Here is a 20,671-nt window from a genome sequence, read left to right as displayed (position 1 = left end):
ACCCAGTGACGGGTATGTTAAGGGGTGGGGTTAAGGGTAGGTAATTTGTAGGAATTCATATGAATTGGCCAACTCGTAAATACATACGATTTAGCAAAAAAAATGTATGTGTGAGGTTGTACGAATTTGTACGAATTAGCCATCTCGTAAAATCAACACGATCTCATGACAATGCGTAACGAGTGTGCAATCTCGTGGAATGTAAACGCCAAAATGAGTTTTGGCGTGCATATGCTATGCAGTTTTTCGCGTGCATATGATACGCACTTTATGGCGTATATATGACACGCTTTTGGGTAGGGTGAGGGTAGGGGGTGGGGGGATCGTACGTATAATACGCCATAAAGTGCGTATCATATGCACACGAAAAACAAAACTTTTTTTTTGCACACTCGTATTATTTATACGCATTTTCGTGAGATCGGGCTCAACGTATGAATTGCCGTGTGATCGGGTTGATACTTCACCTTCAAGGCAAGCAGCAGTTTTGGGGAAGCTACTCTGAAACTGTAGTTTGGCAAGCTACAAGCTACTCATAAGTTAAAGCTGTCAGGATACAGTTGAGCGACCCTTCTGAAAAATAAGTTATATATCTACTGTATACATATATATATATGACATTGCATATTACAAATAACTGAATTATTGATAATGAAGAATGTTTTAAGTAAAATATTTGGCATTTAAGACAATGTAATATAATACAATTGTGATTTCAAAGAGTAGCCTATTTTTTATTTTGTAACCTATCCAAAGACACATACAATACTCAAACATATATTTCAAACGGACTGTTTGTCAAGGTCAAAGTGCAAAATTGCAAACCTAATATCATTGCAAAAACAATATATGTAATGGAGTAGTCAAAAATGTACGTTAAACTCACAGCACATGCAGTGATGGAGCTCATAGTATTTACTGTGAACGGAGCAGCTCTGAGACACGAATCATGAGAGGCTTTAGCCTTTTGCTGTGTGATAGGCGCACTAAGCTATAACGCAAATTCGTTTTCCTGTTTGATTGACAGATGCTTTGGCAAAGCAATGGAGCAAAACGCAACCTTAGTGATCTTTTAGGTTCTTTACGAAATTGTGGCGGGACAGATTAGCCTATTTAATCAAAGGGAAACACTGATTCATCATTGTAATTTTAAACAAATAGACATTTGTTATAGAGTGCAATAAAGCAGAATCATTTTTCTATTACTCACCTGTATGGGTGTCCTTAAATTGGTTGAAGTCTTCGATGCAGACAGGGTTTTATCTTTGGTTTGCATAGATTACATATAAAAAGTGTAACCTTTACTAGTCGATTCATGTGAAATATCAACCCTTTGCGTAATTAGGTGATTTATATTCAGTAAACAGTTAAGAGGCGGGATATAGCATTAGATGGCGGTAATGCACATTTTAGTTTGTGATCTAGTTTCTTCAATACATTGCAGGTTTGTCGAAACACAAAACGAAATGTAGCTTTTGGTCACGCAACTGAGATACTGTCAAGCTACTGAAAAATGTAGTTAGCTACTCCCCAACACTGTCAAGCAGCGTTAAAACTAAAATTATACTATTTTTCGATTGATTCGAGATAAAAAAAGGGCTTTTCTTAAAGGGATATTTCACCAAAAAATGAATATTCTATCATCACTTAACAGAGGCGGACAGTAGTGAAGTATTTTTACTTTCCAAGTAATTAAATTTTTCAAGTATATGTACTTTATCAGTGTTCTTCTTTGGGAAACTTTTACTTCACAACATTCCAAAACATAATATTGTATTTTTTACTGCACTATGTTTAATATTGAATATCATTTAATACTTATTTACATTAAAAATGTAGTACCGTATACTTTTACTCAAGTAAAAGTAATTCAAAGTTTTACTTGAGGACAAGTAAGAAAGTACTACATTTTAATGTAATGAATTATTAAAGGTAAAAAAAACTCTTTAATTTATGAAATGTAGTTCAGTAAAAAGTACAACATTATGCTTTGGAATGTAGTGTAGTAAAAGTTTCCCAAAAGAAAACAGTGATAAAATACATACACTTGAAATATGTACTTGAGTAGAATGTAAAAATACTTCACTACTGTCCGCCTCTGTCACTTACTCACCCTCATGTTATTCCAAACATGTACGAGTTTCTTCTGTTGAACACAAAAGACGATATTTTAAGGAATAAAAAGTCAATGGCTACAGTCAACTGTCTGGTTACCAGATCTATCTGGAAAACAGAAAAGAAAACTAGAAAAGAAACTCATACAGGTTTGGAACAACATGAGTGTGAGTAAATGATGACAGAATTTTCATTTCAATTTGAATTTCTAAGTGATTTTACTCACTCTCAGGTTTGTTTAAAAAATATATGACTTCTTCTGTGGAACACACAAAAAGAAAGTTTGAAGAAAAGAGTGCTTCATTTACTTTCATTTTATGCACAGTATATTCTTGAAAATATCAGTTGCAAACAGGTTTGGAATGACATGAGGGTGTGAGTAAATGATTACAGCATTTTTATTTATTTTTGTGTCAATATAACCTAGTAAAATCTAGTAAAATAATCAAGGATCTGTGTGCAGTGGCCATGCTAATAATGATCCCATGTGCACTAACATTTTGATGACATGGTCAATCACCTGTATTAACCCTCCCACATTGAGCTGTGTGTCAAAGTTCTGATTGTTCAGCAGGAGACCAGTGTGATTAAAGGTCTATCAAAGCCAGTGCAGAACCCCCACTGGGAAGTTGCTGTGAGGGAGGCCGTTTCTGTCTGAAATGAGTGCGGTGTGGAGAACCTCTCACTGATCACCACTGCTTCTGCCTGGTAACCAAGCAGCCTCCCCTGCTCCATGACAAATGGATGGGCAGTCTTAATATAGCCGCTTCTTTTTGCACAAAACGGATTTATTAATTCATAGATGCTCTTTAGAGTGGTTCGGTCTTCAACTGCACGTCTGGAAGTCACGGTGTGTTCATTCTCCTTCACGCTGGGACAGTCTATTTATATACAGATGCTGTCGTATTTAGGGTTTATTTTTAGACCTGCTTCGCCCATGGAGGTTGAAGGTGTACTTACCTCATCGCCCAGCTGATCAGCTCTGGCCTGCATGTCCGTCAGCTCATTGCGCATGTCGGAATCGTCTGCCATGGCTGTGGAGGGATGAGGTACTCGCCTCTAATCGGGAAGTGTAGCTCTTACTTGAAGGCTGGAAAAGAGATGAGAAATGCTTTGTGTTAGGCTATGTTGACATAGACACACCGAAACGAGTACTCCAGATAGATCTGGTACAGCAGAACGCAAAAAAAAGTTCAATAACATATCACAATCAGAGCTGTACATCACATCTGCATTTGATTCCATTTCTCTTTGAAGACAATGATTGGGCAAGTATTGTGTGGCAGTCAATATATTCAGACTCATTCTCAGAAATTGACTCATCAAGTACTCAGGTTTCTCAAAGCTAACAAAAGAAAGAGAGAATAAAGAGATATCCCGGAAAATGTGTACTGAGAACTACATTATTGCTACTACCGAAAATACTGCAGTCCACAGTAGGGATGCACGATATTTCGGCCACCATATCGGTATCGGCTGATATATGTTCATTAATGTTATCGTTATCGGCCTGATAAGAAAATTTGGCCGATATATTCGAGCCGATAAATTGTGTATTTTTCCTTCAGCTGAGACACTTCACACTGTTCACCATGATGGTTTTGAATTGCTTGAAATATGATTGAAAATGCCACATAGGCTACATAAAATTATAATAACATTATAATTGTGTGCCTTTTAATGATGAGACTTAAGTTTTTTTAATCAGGCTCTCAAAAATTATATCAAATTAGATTTATTTGCCAATATATCGGTTATCGGCTTTCAAATATAAAGAATTAACGTTATCGGACAAAATAGTCATATCGGTGCATCCCTAGTCAACACAAAACTGATCATATTCATTTTCTAAATGCACATTCCTGACCTTATTGTGCACAATTCATTGGTGAACGTAATTTTAAAGAAAAAAAGATGTCTTTGTTATATTTAATCCAACTGTAACAACTTGCTCCCCATACAAATTTCCTCTTGGCTCCTTATTCCATCTAATCAATTTATGATGGATAAAATTAAGCACCATCCTACGTAGTCTAAAAATACATCTGATATAAAATGGGTCATGAGTGCCTTTTAATGTTGACTTGAAAGACAAATGCTCTTTCTAGACTGACCACAGGGTCATTTTAAAGAGTGTTCGCAGAAATTATTATATATGTCACGACCATCTGTGTTGAAGGTCTTGAATGCTTTCATAAAGGCCACAGTGTGTCTAATGTACCATGAGATAATTTATTTGTTCCACTGAAACTCAAGCACAAAACATATAAAGATGCTTATATAATCTAGTTTATAAATGTAGAATTTGATACAAGTGTGTAATGTTGGCTACAGCATCATCTTGGCATCCTGGCATTGGCATGTTTCCCTTGTATTCCTCATTTCCTGGCATGGAAGATGCTTGATCTGCCGACTGTTGATCATCATAGGGACCAATGAGAGATTTTGTCAAGATCTACCACTTAAGTAATATAGAATGTGTCTCTTTAAAGTCACCAAAAAATGTTTTTATGGAATATTGCGGTATCTATGAATGATTTATTAGTGCACATAAAAATAACTTCCCCTACGTCTTGCGGCAACATCTCTTCTCTGATGATGCGTTTACTGATGTGAGGGCGGGGCAACCTGTCACTCACATGAGACCGACCAATCGCAACGACCCAATCAATTCACAATGGACAAAATCAAGTACCACTCTACATTTTTTCTTGTTCGAGAAGCTGTTTGACAGTACGAAAGAAAGGACTATTGCAATTTCGGTAACATACCTAATTTAAACAGGCAATAGACTACATTTCATTTATGCATTCAACATAAATATGTGAAACCACAACCACTTACAATGCTTTAAAATTAGTAATTTCATGACCGTGGCACTGCTAGTATTATGCCAGTTGAGCTACTGTAACAACCGTCATCACTATTTTTGTCCACTTGGATGGTGCCAAGAATTCATGACCACCAGTCCATGCAATGTTACTTTAATCAAGTGCAAGTTGGCATCAAGTCATGTAAATATATTGCCAGAAATCAGCTGGAACTGCTCCCAGTGCTCTCTGTCATTAGGCATTCGTCCTGTGCCAACTGGAAAAGGCAGCAGACCTCAGATGCTCCATCTTCTCTCTGGCTGCTCTATATATCTCTCTCCTCGCTCCAGTTGTGAGAGGTCCAGAGAAATCATGAGTAATTAACTTACTCTCTTCTTTATTATAGGACAATTAGATTAACAAAAGAATCGCATTTATACAGAGCGTCAAGTCGAAAGCCTGCTGATCTGTAGCATGAGGCTGGCGCTTGTGGCTTCTTGCTTTTTTTTCTGTTCTAATGTCTCTCATTTGTTTTACAAATTAACTAGCTGAACTATCAACAGCCTTGTAATCAGGGGCGTTTCCTGAGGCAGTGCCTCCTCAATAAATTGGATGAGAAATAATAACGCAATTTTACAAAAAGTGTATAAATCAGTTGTTTTTGTAAAGTAACCCTGTCCCTGAAGCCTGTCCAACAGCGACACATGCAAGTTACAGCGGGAGTTTGCATCTTTCTTGCCTCCCCTGAGCCCATTGACTTTTTACAGACCCCCTAAAGCGTGCGGTGGTAATTGAGAATGAATGGGGGAAAGTCACATCGCACTACATTTCGCACTTTGATTGGATATGATTGGTTTGTGCATTAAATCCCGCCTCTTGTTTTCGAGGGTGTTTGTGAATCGATCTGAATGAACAAAATGATGCCATTAATGGGAAGAGTAATCAAAAAGTAAGTAAACAACTCAGCCACTTAGATATCACTGCTTTATGTCACGTCAAAATCAAACTTGAAAGTGCCTGAAAACATGATGACTATGTTTTTTTTTTGTGAGCAATTCTCTTGGTGAAATTAGAGCTATATATTTGTGTCTGTGATCAGTGTTTGCTGAGCTTGATGACTGATGATCCAAAAAAACCAAAAAAAACCCCATCAATTTACACATTTAAAAAAAAAAAATTGTTACTAGAATTGATTTCAATTCTGATTCTGAGAGTCGATTCCAGGTTAATTTTCTTAACCCTTAAAACAATAATGGCTTATAGCGACCAGTGCACTATTTTTTTACCATTATGATTGTTAGTATTAAGATATATAAGATATTAAAAATAAATACAAAATAATATATAAACAAAGGCTGGACAAGCAAAGGCAGGTTGAAATGATTGCAGAAGGTTTTATATTAATATATGTTATGATAATCATCCTCCTGTAAATAGGTTATATCCCCATGATATTTTAGAAATAGTCTTGATAATAAATAACACATTATAATCTCTCCAAAAAAATATTGCAGTGTATACAGTCTATGACCTGACGTTTGTATATAAATGAATGGAGAGCTCAATTCCATCAAACATTTACTCATATAATATTCATAGTAGAGGAACTTCATCTTACATTCGGGCAGATTTATATTTATTAATTTGCATTTCATTAATATCTTGAATACATTTTAAAGTTTCTCTTCACCTGCTGTCTAAACTGAACATACAGGAGTTTGATGACGCACTAATGTGATACTGAAAGTTGATTAGCTTGAATGGTTACCTCTGACAATGACTGGTTATGTAAATTTAGTTTGCATCATTTGAATATCCACTCTGATTGGTCAGTTAGGTCATAAGTGCAGTTTTTAAGCTGTCTGCCTCCTCTAACATTTGTGTTATTAAACCAATTAAAACCAAAGTCCAGCAAGTGACATGATGAGTTTACCTATTGGCGCTTGACTCTTTTCTTTAAAACTTTATCAGCTTTGTTTATGAGTGCTCTTTTGACAAAGCACTAGTGAAAATGAATAAAGCTCTTTGTTATGCTACTCTATGTTTTATGTAGCTGCTGTCCTTTTAAGATCTGTATTTTATATTAGTGCTGCTATGCTATCGTGAACAACTCAATGTTGTAATGATCACAGAATTAATCATCAAACAAATCTGAACTAATATTTTTGGTGAACAGAATCAAACTGTTCTAAGTCGCTGGATGCATCAAAAAGGCTTTTCTGGGATGTGCAGTAGTTTGGTAGTCGAGGATGCGCCAGTCCTTCGTGGAGTCAACTCTTGATTCTCAGAACCTATTCTTTTTGGGATCGACTCCCAGATTTACTAAAATGTAAATATTTTTAAAGCATTATTTAAGCTTCAAGTACAAGATAACATATTTCGGGAATAGATCAGAATTTATATAAATCTGGATGAGCATGTTAATATTTGCATATATGCTGCATGGCAAGAAAACAGACAAATCTATTAAAGCGGAAATAGGTCATTCTATATGGAGCACATATGGTATTAAGATTCCCACTCCCCTCCTCTTTTTCGTTCCGGTTCTTTCTATAGAAGCTGTTATAAAAGAATCATTTTTGAGGAACCCTCAAACTGCCATGTCTCGCACTTTCACTATCACACTGGAAATGTAGCACCTCAAAAGTAATCACCAAGGCTCCTCAAGTGCCAATTACGTTCAGAAAGAGCCACATCTTAAAGGGGGAAAATAAGAGAAATGTCTAAGCAAATCTTTACTTAATACGAGCTTACAACAGTGCATGAAAATTTACTGACAGACATTCATGATCTACAGTACATGAAAGTGATTTGCCATGCAGACTGATTTCTATGTGGCAGAGGCTGAAATCTACAGTCGGTAAGAGAAGTGGGTTCAGAATTATTTTTGCTTTGTGACTCGTCAGACGTTTAATGTTTCATGGCCATAAAACAGCATGGAGTGCAGCGCATGAAAATGAATGATGCTTTTATTTTATTCTTTTGTGAGTCTAGCGTACGGCATCTGAAAATAATGGTTGGGATGTAGTTTGTGGATGCGTCACCATCTAACACAAAATAATTAAATATTTTTCAGATGTCGGAGCAAAAATGATCACACACTCCCTTGAGAGAGTGCCATGGTGTGTGCTGTTCTTTCTGTCAAGCACCTCACCATTTTTATGATGATGAACTAATGAGATTTTAGATTCATATGTGACCTATATCAGAAGATTTGTTGTCCATCCCCATCCATTTGTTGTACTCCCTGGAGAGAACAAGAGTACTTATTTTGTTGAACTTGACATTTACAACTAACAGTCAAATTTGAAGGTCACAGGTGACCTTGTCTAAACGCATCATTGACATTGGCGGAGTTCAGAATCTCTTACTGTTTCCAGATTATATAGTGTACTGCGCACAATATGCACATTTTCTGTATGCACAGAATACCTGGATCACATACTACATCTCTTTCTTGACTTATTATGCACTTTATATACAATTATGGGTAATTTCTCATTAAACTGAAAACAATCTGTTTGAGCCTTTGCAATCTTTGCAGTCTTTCAATTTTGATCCTTCTAGATCCCAGTGCTGCTTTTCACACTGTCGATCATTCGGTTTTAATTACTCGTCTAGAAACTGTCTTTGGGGTTTCTGATATTGCACTTAATTGGTTTAAGTCCTACCTTGTTGATCTAGGCAGTTTGTTGCCATGGGTGGATTTAGGTCTGAGGTCGGCGTTGGAGCAATCTGGAGTTCCTCAGGGATCAATTTTGGGCCCTTTGCTTTTCAACATTTATATTTTTTCACTTGGTCAGCTTTTGAGATCTCTTGGTCTAAAATTAAATTTTTATGCAGACGATACTCAGATCTATACGTACACTTAAAACCTGATGAAATTGTGCCTGTTGATTTTCTTTCTAAATGTATCTCTAAGATAAACGAATGTATGTCTCAAAATGTCTTAGCAGTGAGAAGACTGAGACTATGCTCATTGGTTCACCCCACCAACTACGAATCTGGGTCGGTTACCCTAACTGTTGATGGTTCAATTCTGGAGTATCAAACAAAGAATTTGGGAGTGATCTTTGATGCAAATCTAACATTTGAGCCACATGTTAAAAATACAGTATCTCGTACAGTACAGTATTTCGCATTTACCCGTATTGATTATTGCAATGCCTTGCTACCTTAAACAAATTGCAGGTAGTTCAAAATTTGGCTGCTAGAATCCTTACAAGAACTAGAATGAGAGATCATATCACTCCTATTTTGGAGTCTTTGCATTGGCTCCCGGTTAAGTTTGGGGTTGATTTTAAAATTGTGATGCTTACTTACAAGGCTTTACATGGGTTGACACCTCAAATATTTGTCTGAGCTTTTAATTCCCTATACTCTGACGCGTGACCTTTGTTCATCTGAAACTGGTCTTTTAGTTGTTCCGAAAATTCATCTAAAACAGATGGGTGATAGGGCTTTTTCCTCATTAGCTCCAAAATTATGGAATTCCTTACCGATTGAGATAAGGCAAGCTCAATCTCTCTGCATGTTTAAATCTCGGATTAAAACAAATTTTCTTAGGGTAGCTTTTAATTGAACATTTGTATCAATTTTATATCGTTTTTGAACTGTTTTGATAGCACATTCTTTTTCTCTTTTATTAATTTTTTTCTTATGCTTATTGTTTATTTTTCTATTTTGTGTACTTTGTTTTATCTGTAACAACCTCCCCCCAAGAAAACACCATTGGAAGATCTCATTGAAGGGACTTTTTGAGGATTTGTTTTAAAATTTCAATTGAGTTATTATTTGACATTAAATATACATTTCAATTTTACAAAGAAATATGCAGAATTTTGTCTGAGAAATAAAAGGACACTTATTTTATATTAAGCTTTTGTAAAAAAAAAAAATGTGAGAAGATCGTATCGTGAAATTAGTATCGTGAATCGCATCGCATCGTGAGTTGAGTGAATCGTTACATCCCTAGTAATATATGCCTAGGCGGTTGCACAATGCATTTACACATTGCTTATTACACACAGGGACACGCAACAGCACACAAACATTTTTAAATATTAAATATAGAAGCGTCTTTCCACCATGTACAGTAAAAAGTGAATCCGCCACGGTGCAAGCCCAACTGGCTTTTAAAGAGAATGGGAGATGAGACTCTGATTGGTTTATTGCAAGTTACACCCAACACACACCCATGACTCATTAAGAGACTAGGTACAACCCTTTTGGACCACGCGCCAGGCGCGCCAACCTTTTTTTCCGTCGTTAAACTAGCAAAAGTGGATTCGGACATGCCCTAAGTGCACTTGCGCCATGCGCTTCAGACCATGCACTCAGATTGTTAAAGTATTTGAAGGTTGAACAGTGAGCTCATTGGCTGCTTATACAGCAGGAACCAATAAGCTGTGCCCTAGAGAATGATGTGGTTGCAAGCAGGTTAAACTTTGTATTTATTTTTGAACGTTCTCTTCATTGAAGAATCCTGAAAAATATTACGCAGCTGTTTTCAACATTGATAATAAGAAATGTTTCTAAAGCACCATAATCAGCAAATTAAAGGAAGGATTTCTGAAGGAAGCTTTGCCATCTCAGGAAATAATTACCTTTTAAATAGAAATAGAAAACAATTTATTTATGTTTTCATTTATTTTTGAATAAATAAATACAGCCTTGGTGACTTCTATTAAAAACATTACGAAAACCTTACCAACCCCAAACTTTTGTGTATCTATTGTAATTATGTTTACAAGGATTACAAAAGACATATTCCTTTAAATACGCAACAGACAGTTGCAAAAACAAGGATGGAAGCCATGTTACAAATGCAAATAAGCACACAGTCACCTAAAATATTCATTCTTAAAGCAACATCCAACAGAAGTGAGCTTGTATCGTCTTTGAGCTGGACACTGGTGTAAATTGTTTTTCAAAGGGTGCAATGGAAACTGCATCTTCTCCAGGTGATAAACAAAAAATTAGAGGTCCAGTTACACTGTATACGATGTCAGTCTCATCGATGTGCTTTCTCTCCACCTCTCACTCCATTAGCTACTATCTCTCCTGAGCCATTCTAATGCAGTATTCCATTAATAATGGATGATGTGTCTGATAGGGAACAAGAGCAATGGCTTTCTCATTGGCGAGCATTTTCTTCCAGCCTTGTCTCTACAATGCCATGGATGCACAGGCCATCTTGTAAATCATTGTTCTTCAAGGACGTGGCTTATCCGCCAAACCAGCTTAGTTAATCCACACCCCGAGAGAAAAACTACACCGCCACCCAAACATGGCAGCCGTGGGTATACTTTGCTTTTCCGGTAATCAGCCGTGACTGATGTATCAGAACCAATTTGGGCCAATTTTGACTCATCTACAATGCATTTTTAAATGTTTAAATGTCAATCATAGAGATACTTTCCCATTAAAGACTTTTACTCTCATAAATCTGAATCATTTTCAGTTTCTGGGGGAAAATTATGCAACCTATAAAGACTTGAAAACACATTTGTATTAACCAAACCACACCAATATATACTAATATAAGGGCCTGCGCATTGCATTTCTCTCTTCAGAATGCAACAGCTCATTTCATTTGGCCCTTTGGCAAGTGTTGTGTTGTGCAAACCACCCCTGACATGAAGGGCAAGTACAAGGTTGATATATACTGCAACCTTGACATTGAGAAACAGGTTTGTTGAACTCTGGCCACATAGAAAACAGCAACACCGCTCTATTATATACCATGTGTCTTGTGATTATCATTTTGGAGGAAATTGCCTTTTTATATTCATGAGTGAAACTGAAAGCATAACATTATGTTGCACATATGACTAAAACTATATATCCATTTTTACGTCCATATAATAGAGATGAATGTGGCTCTGAATATGGCTATTATTATTACTTTTGTGCTGTTGTCTCTAAACAACATTTACCATTTGTATTCAATGTGATGGTGATCAATCTTGATGATTATTATAAATAAAGACCTGCACCAGCACTGAACAAACACATGGTTTTGAAATATTTTGATGCAGGCATCAAATCCATCTCGATTAAAAAAGAACACATAATTTAATTTCTGCATCAAATAACCCTCAGTTCAACGTTTTAGCAGATTTTGCACAGACACCTTTGATAAGAGGCGATGCAAAAACGACCCTGGAAATGTGATGCTTAATGTTAACGGCAGACCAAAACTACATTAATGACTCAGCTGCTATTGTGAATATAAAATAAGCAGAGTAATTAACACTGAGTACTCAGAGTGATCTGACATTTTCACAGAACATTTACAATATGTGATAAACAGCATCCAACTGAGTCTTACTTAGAGATATTAATGCAACTATACAATAAAATAAAGCAAGAGAATATATATACAATATCAGGTAAGTGCTGACAAAGAAAAGGCCAGGTGCTTCTTTTTAACACATCCCAGTACAAATCCCAAAAGCACATTGCTCGGCAGGATGTGTCACCCAGCACAGTTAAGAATAGCTTGCAATGATGAAACATACAATAAAAAAGACCGCCCCGATGAAGGACAAATTGTTCATTGAGCATTCAACATAATGCAAGGCGTTTGAAGAAGATGAATGTGACCCCAGATGTACCACATGTGCCTCCACATCTCATGAAGAGCGCAATGAATGAGTCTCTTCTATATGAAAACAGAGTCCACAAGAAGAAATGGATGTTAGAGATCAGTGAGATAAACACAGCCTGTCACTCAACATTTCAGTGTATCCTCCAAAGAAGATCGAACTGCCGCCCCCTCCAGAGACCTGGTGTCAGGCTGCGTCACATCAGCCATGCCAGATGACACAGGGCCACAGATTAAGCCCACCACTCAAAGAGGATTTATGCTTACTGTGTTGTCCCGCCCCTTCTGTTCAATTCACTTAGAACAACTTATGAGATTCATTGAAAGAAATCTCTCATATACACGTACCTGAACTGTCAATTAAAAACATTGGGGCCCTATCATACGCCTGGCGCAATACGAAGCGAGTGTTTTTTGCTAGTTTCATTTGATAATTTTCACGGCCAGTTGTTTCAATAGCAAATGCACTCGCGCCCATCTGTTTACCCATGGGCGTGCTGGTCTGAAAACGAGGTGTGCTCAGGTGCATTGTTTGCGCGTTGCTATTTTGAGGCAACTGAAAACGACCGCGCCATTGACCAACAAAAACCTGATCTAAAGTCAGTAGCACAGTATTTGTTGTGTTATTTAAAGGGCGCGTTAGTAAAATGCGCCTAAAGGCGGGTGCACAACGCACATACACTCTGCTTATTACACACATGGGGACGCACAGCAGCACACAAAACATGCCAAATATAAAAAACATAAAAAAAAGGATTCCTCCATGGAGAAGCGTTCAGTCTTTCCGCTTGCAAATTCCGCCATGGTGCAAGCCCAACTGGCTTTTAAAGGGAATGCGAGATGAGACTCTGATTGGTTTATTGCACGTTACACCCAAAACTTACCCATTACTCATTGAGAGACTAGGTACAACCCTTTTGGACAATGCGCATGGTGTGCAGGCTGTTTTGTCCATCGTTAAATAGCAAAAGCGAATCCGGACACGCCCTAAGTGCACCTGTGCCATGCGCTTCAGACCATGCGCTCAGATCTCATTTATGAGACAACGCTTCCCGGACATTAACAGAATTGTACGGCTTTCTGTGTTTTCACTATTATTGGGTATACTGAAAGAGAACAGAATCTCTGGATCAAAACACAGGAAAAAAGAAGCAGAAACAAGTGATTTTCTCATCGTTTTGTTCAAAATGTTGCTTTTTTTTTTAAACTGACCCACATTCAAGTGTTGATTAATAACACTTAATAAAATAAAATAAAGCTAAAAAAAAAGCTAAGCTAAAATAAAAGGTTTAGTTTTTTTTTTTTTGCAGAGGCTCTGTTCTTTAGTTTGATATATTGCATGTTCAGATATTCATACAAAAAATATTTTGGGGGCCAGGAAAGTTTTATGAAAATTTTAAAATAAAATAAAAACGCTGGCAGTGGTTGCAAAAGACAGTTAAAGGCACAATGTGTAAGATTTTTGCATTAAAATATCCAAAAACCAGCAACACAGTTTTATATATTATATTCAATTGTGCGCTTACATTATCCCACGTTTCCAACAATGTTTAAATCCAGGGAAATTTGCAATATAAGAATTTAAGAAACGGAGTAACGTTTTAACTTAACTTTGAACATACTCAAATGTATTTTAGTATGATTGTTTCGATCAACTAAAACAGCGCTGCGTTACCCCACAATTTTAATTTGTTAGTTTAAACGTCTTTTATTTCAGATTTCCGAAAAGCTTGCACAAACACAAACCCTCTTTTGGTGTTAAAAAATACTGTCAGGATTTACTGAAGACACACAGTGAAAAAAATAGGGCTGAAAAGGCGTGGACAGTTATTTTTGCGACTGACCTTATTGCATATTCATGTGTAGTTAGTTTCCCTTTTAGACGCAAAAAGTATGGGAGGAGAGTATTTAAACTAATCACACAAAGTGATTTACTAAGATTTGCGCTCGTCAATTTACTGGTATTTGCTCCATTATTTAATGCCCAAAAAAGCATGTTTTAAACCAGACACTAATTTGCGCTGCTCTTATAAAATGATCTGGATGTGTCTAGATAGATATGTGTGATATGTTCTTTAATGCGCTCTGGGCCCTAAGAATAAAGATCCATACGAGAGTGTATAATACATAATAATTTAGTGTATAAATATTTTGTATAATACAGCAGCTAATGTATAAATGCTCTGTAAAAACGATCATCTCGCTTGGCACGACAGGAACTGGCTGTGACCCAAGGGGCCAAACTTTTAAAGATTTTGCTCCCCAGAAAACACTTCCAGCACAGTGTTATCTGGCACAGACACGAGCCTAATTATAGTCGTATGTGATGTTTACTCTTGCAGAATTGCCTTTATGCATGATTTAGTCTCATGCCACACCAAATGTTCCCTCAATATGCAGCATAATCAGATCTCATTCCGAGCAAAACCGCACCACGGGATATTCCAGCTGTGACCTCCCATCCTGAAGCAGATACTTCCCTGTACGCTCACTCTTCTGCCATTACCTGATCGCACATTCCCTAGACAGCCATTAGACTGCAAATCCCATTCAGTTTAAAGCTTGAAAACCATGACAACTAGAAAAGAGGGGGAGAATGAGGAGAAACAAAGGAAACCAAAACTTTTACAAACAAAGTTTTAAAAAATAGGACGTATCTACATGTTGAATATGCAAGCCAACTCGAAATAACAATAAGGCACAGTAAAGGACACAAAATAGAGAGGGAGAGAGAGAGAGAATGAGAAAATGGCGGGACATCCAAACAGCACAGACAAGTGTTTGGTAATTTGCAAGTTACCAAGCAACCTGAAGAACCATCCAACCCTAGAAAACAGATTTCTCTCCATTCTATCCACATCGAAAAATAGATACTGAAAAAACGGGGTTTCCACAGAGATTCCATTGAATCTTCTCAAAGAACCTTTCAGTGAAGAGTTCTTAAAATAACCGTTTTTTTGTTAGTGTGAAGAACATTAATAAAAACATTTTCTGCTATAAAATTGCTATAGAAAACGTTTCCATGGATGTTAAAGGTTCTTCATGGAACCACAAATGCCAAATCAATAACCTTTATTTGATACAGTATGGAAACTAACAGTGTGAATGTTCTTTAAAACATTTGCTTTTATGTTCCACGGAGAAAAGAAAGTCATTCTGATCTGGAATGATGCAAGAATTTTCATCAATTGGGTGAACTATATCTATAAAAATAGATTGCATCAATTGCACCATGGAAGATGGTCAGAAGAAGCAAAAACTCAACTCCATCTAACCCCCCTGAGAGCTCTGTTACCTCTAATAGTCGGCTATTAAATCCTGCTCATTACAAAAACACAGCTCATCAAACCTAATCAGCCGTTCCGACACCTTCCAGAAGACAACAGTTCTCCAAGGTGAGATAAAAAACGGAGAAAGCAGGGTAGTTAGCATGAGTCGGCCGTCTGCGAAGTGTGTGATTAAAGATTTGAATGTAGCTGTCACGAAATCTCCAGGTCCCATTCCTCAGGCCGCTGTTTTGACGCTTACACTGCTCGACAAGGTCGAACACGCAGGTCGGCTATAACCGATTCCCAAAAGTACACGTCTATAGAATTACGAAAATGTCAGGAGAATTGAATCCTGTACCTCCAGAGGAGGCATGTTAGCAGGAAGTGAATTGGCAGTGTTCATTTCCAAATGTCAACAGAATTTCAGTTAAGGCTTGTATAATACTGTACCTCCGTTTGGAAAGCACACTGAAACACATTAATCATGCTCGGCGTGGCACTTGAGAGGCATAGTCGACTCTGAAAGTAGGACACGATCATGATCTCAGCCCTGTGATGGAGAGGATGTCACGTTTAGCTCGTCTTTATTTCAGTAAAACGCATTCAAAACGTTATTCCAACAATATTTTATCCCATATGATATTCCCCACGCTCTTCTAAAACACATTTGACATAAAAGAAAGCTTAAATATTATAATACTTCCCATTATTTTGATGCTTTTCCATCATTAACATCACAATGGCCTCCAGTGTCTCATTTCGCTGCATTTCAAATGAGACTTTAATTCAGAATCCTTTAAAGGCACACAGCTTGCAGCATGAATAGGATGGCGAAACCTTCGAAAGTGCATTGTGGGTCTTCAGATGCAGCTGTTTCTATGTCAAGGGCAGTGGAAATGTCAGCGCCACACACGGACACATCTGTCTTTGCCTTCACAGTGCACTGCAGACATACATTATTCAATGAGAAATATGAGGTCAAGATTATTAATGTAACAATGTTTTTGTGTGGAGACACTGGGCTAAACACAGACATGACTGGCTTTTATAAAACCCACAATGCACCAGGAATAAACAGGACCAGATTATGTAGTGTTATTTAATATTATGCATAATGTCATATCTAAATATTAATCATACAATGGATAGTTAAGACTCTAAATTCTGTTTATACATTCAAAGCTATTTAATATGACTTTCTCTCTTCTGTGAAACACACATATTTTGTTCATGCAATTAAAATGAATGACAGCTGGGGTTTTCAAGCTTGAATAATAAGAATAATGGCTTAATTTCCAGTCTGTTTCTCAAACAAAAGCTATCACATGGCTTCAATGGTCTTTGAATATTTTTGGCATTCTAATCTATTTTAACAGCAAGACTAAAGAACTATACAAGGAATAACTATTTCTTACATATTTTTTAATCATAAACTTCTTACTGAACATTGGTCTTTTATAATATTGATGTTGCTGCTTTATATATACACCGATCAGGCATACAATTATGACTAATACATTATCCTAATATTATGTTGGTCCCACTTTTGCAGCCAAAACAGCCCTGACCTGTCGAGGCATGGACTCCACTAGACCCCTGAAGGTGTGCTGTGGTATCTGGCACCAAGATGTTAGTAGCAGATGTTAGTAGTCCTGTAAGTTGTGAGGTGGAGCCTCCATGGATCGGACTTGTTTGTTCAGCACATCCCACAGATGCTCGATTGGATTGAGATCTGGGGAATTTGGAGGCCAAGTCAACACCTCAAACTCGTTGTTGTGCTCTTCAAACCATTCCTGAACCATTTTTGCTTTGTGCCGCAGCATTATCCTGCTAAAAGATGCCACAGCCACCAGGGAATACCGTTTCCATGAAAGGGAGTACATGGTCTGCAACAATGCTTCGGTAGGTGGTACGTGTCAAAGTAACATCCCCAGCAGAACATTGCCCAAAGCATCACACTGCCTCCACCGGCTTGTCTTCTTCCCATAGTGCATCCTGGTGCCATGTGTTCCTCAGGTAAGCAACGTACACGCACCCAGCCATCCATGTGATGTAAAAGAAATTGTGATTCATCAGACCAGGCCACCTTCTTCCATTGCTCCGTGGTCCAGTTCTGATGCTCACGTGCCCACTGTTGGTGCTTTCGGCGGTGGTCAGGGGTCGTAGCTCTTCTGTTTGATCGGACAACACGGGCCAGCCTTCGCTCCCCTTGTGCATCAATGAGCCTTGGATACCCATGATCTTGTTGCCGGTTCACCACTGTTCCTTTCTTGGACCACTTTTGATAGATACTGACCACTGCAGACAGGAAAACACCCCTCAAGAGCTGCAGTTTTGGAGATGCTCTGACAAATCACAATTTGGCCCTTGTCAAACTCACTCAAATCCTTCCGCTTGCCAATTTTTCCTGCTTCTAGCACATCAACTTTGAGGACAAAATGTTCACTTGCTGCCTAATATATCCCACCCAACAGGTGCCGTGATGAAGAGATAATCAGTTATTCACTTCGTCATAATGTTATGCCTCATCTGTGTATATTGTATATATAGCTATCCGTTAGTCATATCAAAAACACAGTCTCAAACCCTTCACAAGTGACTATCCTGAGCTGTGAAGTCAAAGGCAGGCCCAACTCATGCTTTAAGAGCCCTTCAAGAAGCTCTTATCAGCACTGAAAAAACACCTCCTATAGTAAAAGTAACTATTTGCAATGTATATGTTACTTGCTTAGTCTTAAATAGGCACATGCTTAAGAGACTATGACTGGATCATTATTGCAGTGATTATGTTTCTAGCATGTCATATGTTTGGCAACAGTTCTTCTACCCCTCATTGATGGAGGGTGTAGCTTTTCATTTCTTAAACAGCCCAGACACATCATCCCAGGATGACAATGTCAAGATTCATCCGTTTTTGGCACCTCTGAGTCCAGACCTTGAATTCATTGAAAGTCTTTGGGATGTACTGGTGGAGACTTTACAGAGTGTTGGACTCTTGCATTGCCAATACAAGATCTTGACCAAACATTGATGCACCTCTTCGAAATAACACAATTTTCACAATTTGAGCCTGATGAATCGTGACATTGTCATCCTGGAATATGGCCATGATGTATCTTCCTACACGGTAGTTTCCAAAAGGACACCTAATAACCAAATAATATAATTCATAAATTAATGCACACCAAAACACACATGAAAAACAAAACATTAGAGAACAAAACTTTTGAGAATTCATTGTACAGTATGTGTACAGTGCAACAACAAAGAACTTGCTTAGAGCTTTTAAGAGCTTGTTTAGACCTGTCAAGTTGCGATACTGAACATGACCGCATGAAGACGCCAACTTAAAAACAGCCGCCTATACCTGACTGCATATGCCTACTACAGTAGGCCTAGATGGATCCATTCAGAATGACTAAACACAGCAACATACACAACAGATAAAAACATTATCCTAAATGTGTGTGGAAACAACGTGAATGTACTGAAACGTGTCTGTGAATAAACACAATGTGTGATCAGTGTGTAGTTTTCACATCAATATAACAGACTCACAGGCTTACTGTACGTCACCGCAATCATCTTTACAATACGCATCTATCAAAACTTTACTAGCGAGAAGTTGGTTTGCTTTATCTAGACAATAAACATTGTTAGCGTATCATCTGGCCATACAGCGGTGGGCTGTTTTCTTTCTATTAGCGCGGTTTTTGGACTGATTGTTTGAATGCTTTTCTTGCTGGATAATTGGACTGAAAACTTTCCCGGAGTTTAGCGGCTTAAAATGATCTGATAGGTTAAGGGGTTTAGAATATAAATGTCCATTTCCATTGTAGATGTCGACTCACAAGGTCATCTAACTGTGTTGGTTGAATTACGTTAATGCCGTAATTTCTTTATTTGCATTATTTGCTTTAAATTATTTTAACGTGTTAAGGATTTTGAAAGAATTAACGTTAACATATATATAACATATATATAATGTCTAACTTTGAAAAATGAATGAGGAAGAGGGTAGTGAATGACGTCCTGGGTTATGTTTTAGTAATTTTTGTGCCATTGTCAAATATACTGTATAATGACAATAGCACATAATTACTAAAAAATAACTAAGAGTACTAAAACGCAACCCTTAAACGCAAACCTATGGTTTCTAGTGACCCGGGACGTCATTCACAACCGTCCTCGTCATTCATTTTTTAAAGTTCACAACCTTCTTAGTTTTCTTCAATCAATTCATCATAAATGTGATATTTTATGAATGTTTTTGCTACGGCTGCATGTCAAGTGTTATCATTGCAGTCTTACGATTGTTTTTGGTTGGCCAAAGACACATTTTCTCAATCTCTTTTAGTGCCTTTCACAATTGCATTGCACATTTTTATGCTTTGAATGTCATTTGCAACCCTTTTTATTGTTTTTATTTATGTGTATAAACAAATGATAAAAGAATGCATGTTTTCCCATTCATTTTTTGCAAAACAATAATTGAATCTTTGATGACTGAATAAGACAAGGACATAGATGATGGTATAAAACATCTGCTCAAACTGAACCCTTCCAAGTTCCAAAAGGTAACAAAATATGCTTTATTTGATTCTTCTGTAATTGTTGCTCTAATATCAGGAGAGTTTTATATTACCGCGATAGGTGTTAGATATAGATCCGGGTTGCTAAAGACCCAAATATGTAAGAAAATTCATGCATTCAAGGGGTAAACTAAAATTAAAATGATTAAAATGATAACTGAAAATATGAAAATAAAAACTAATTAAAAATATTAATAAAATACTATATAAAAGTATATAAATAATACTGAAATAACAGTTGTTGTATATGATGTATGGGTTTTATTGTCATTGATA

At 37.2% G+C, this 20,671-nt stretch overlaps 1 protein-coding gene across 3 annotated transcripts in view; it reads right to left on the bottom strand.

Moving 5' to 3' along the window:
* Positions 1-20,671, bottom strand: part of snap25b (synaptosome associated protein 25b) — a 53,350-nt gene that overhangs the window by 26,439 nt on the left and 6,240 nt on the right. For all 3 annotated transcript variants that reach the window (XM_079832571.1, XM_079832573.1, XM_079832572.1), the window contains exon 2: positions 3,076-3,205. In XM_079832571.1, coding sequence (XP_079688697.1) covers positions 3,076-3,147 — 72 coding nt within the window. In that variant the 5' untranslated portion in view covers positions 3,148-3,205. The remainder of the gene's footprint in view (positions 1-3,075; positions 3,206-20,671) is intronic.

Source organism: Gobio gobio (assembly GCF_949357685.1).
Source record: "Gobio gobio genome assembly, chromosome: 13".
Classification (NCBI taxonomy): Eukaryota; Metazoa; Chordata; class Actinopteri; order Cypriniformes; family Gobionidae; genus Gobio; species Gobio gobio.
The sequence above is the reverse complement of the archived record's forward strand: the minus strand, read 5'-3'. Positions and strand labels throughout refer to the sequence as shown.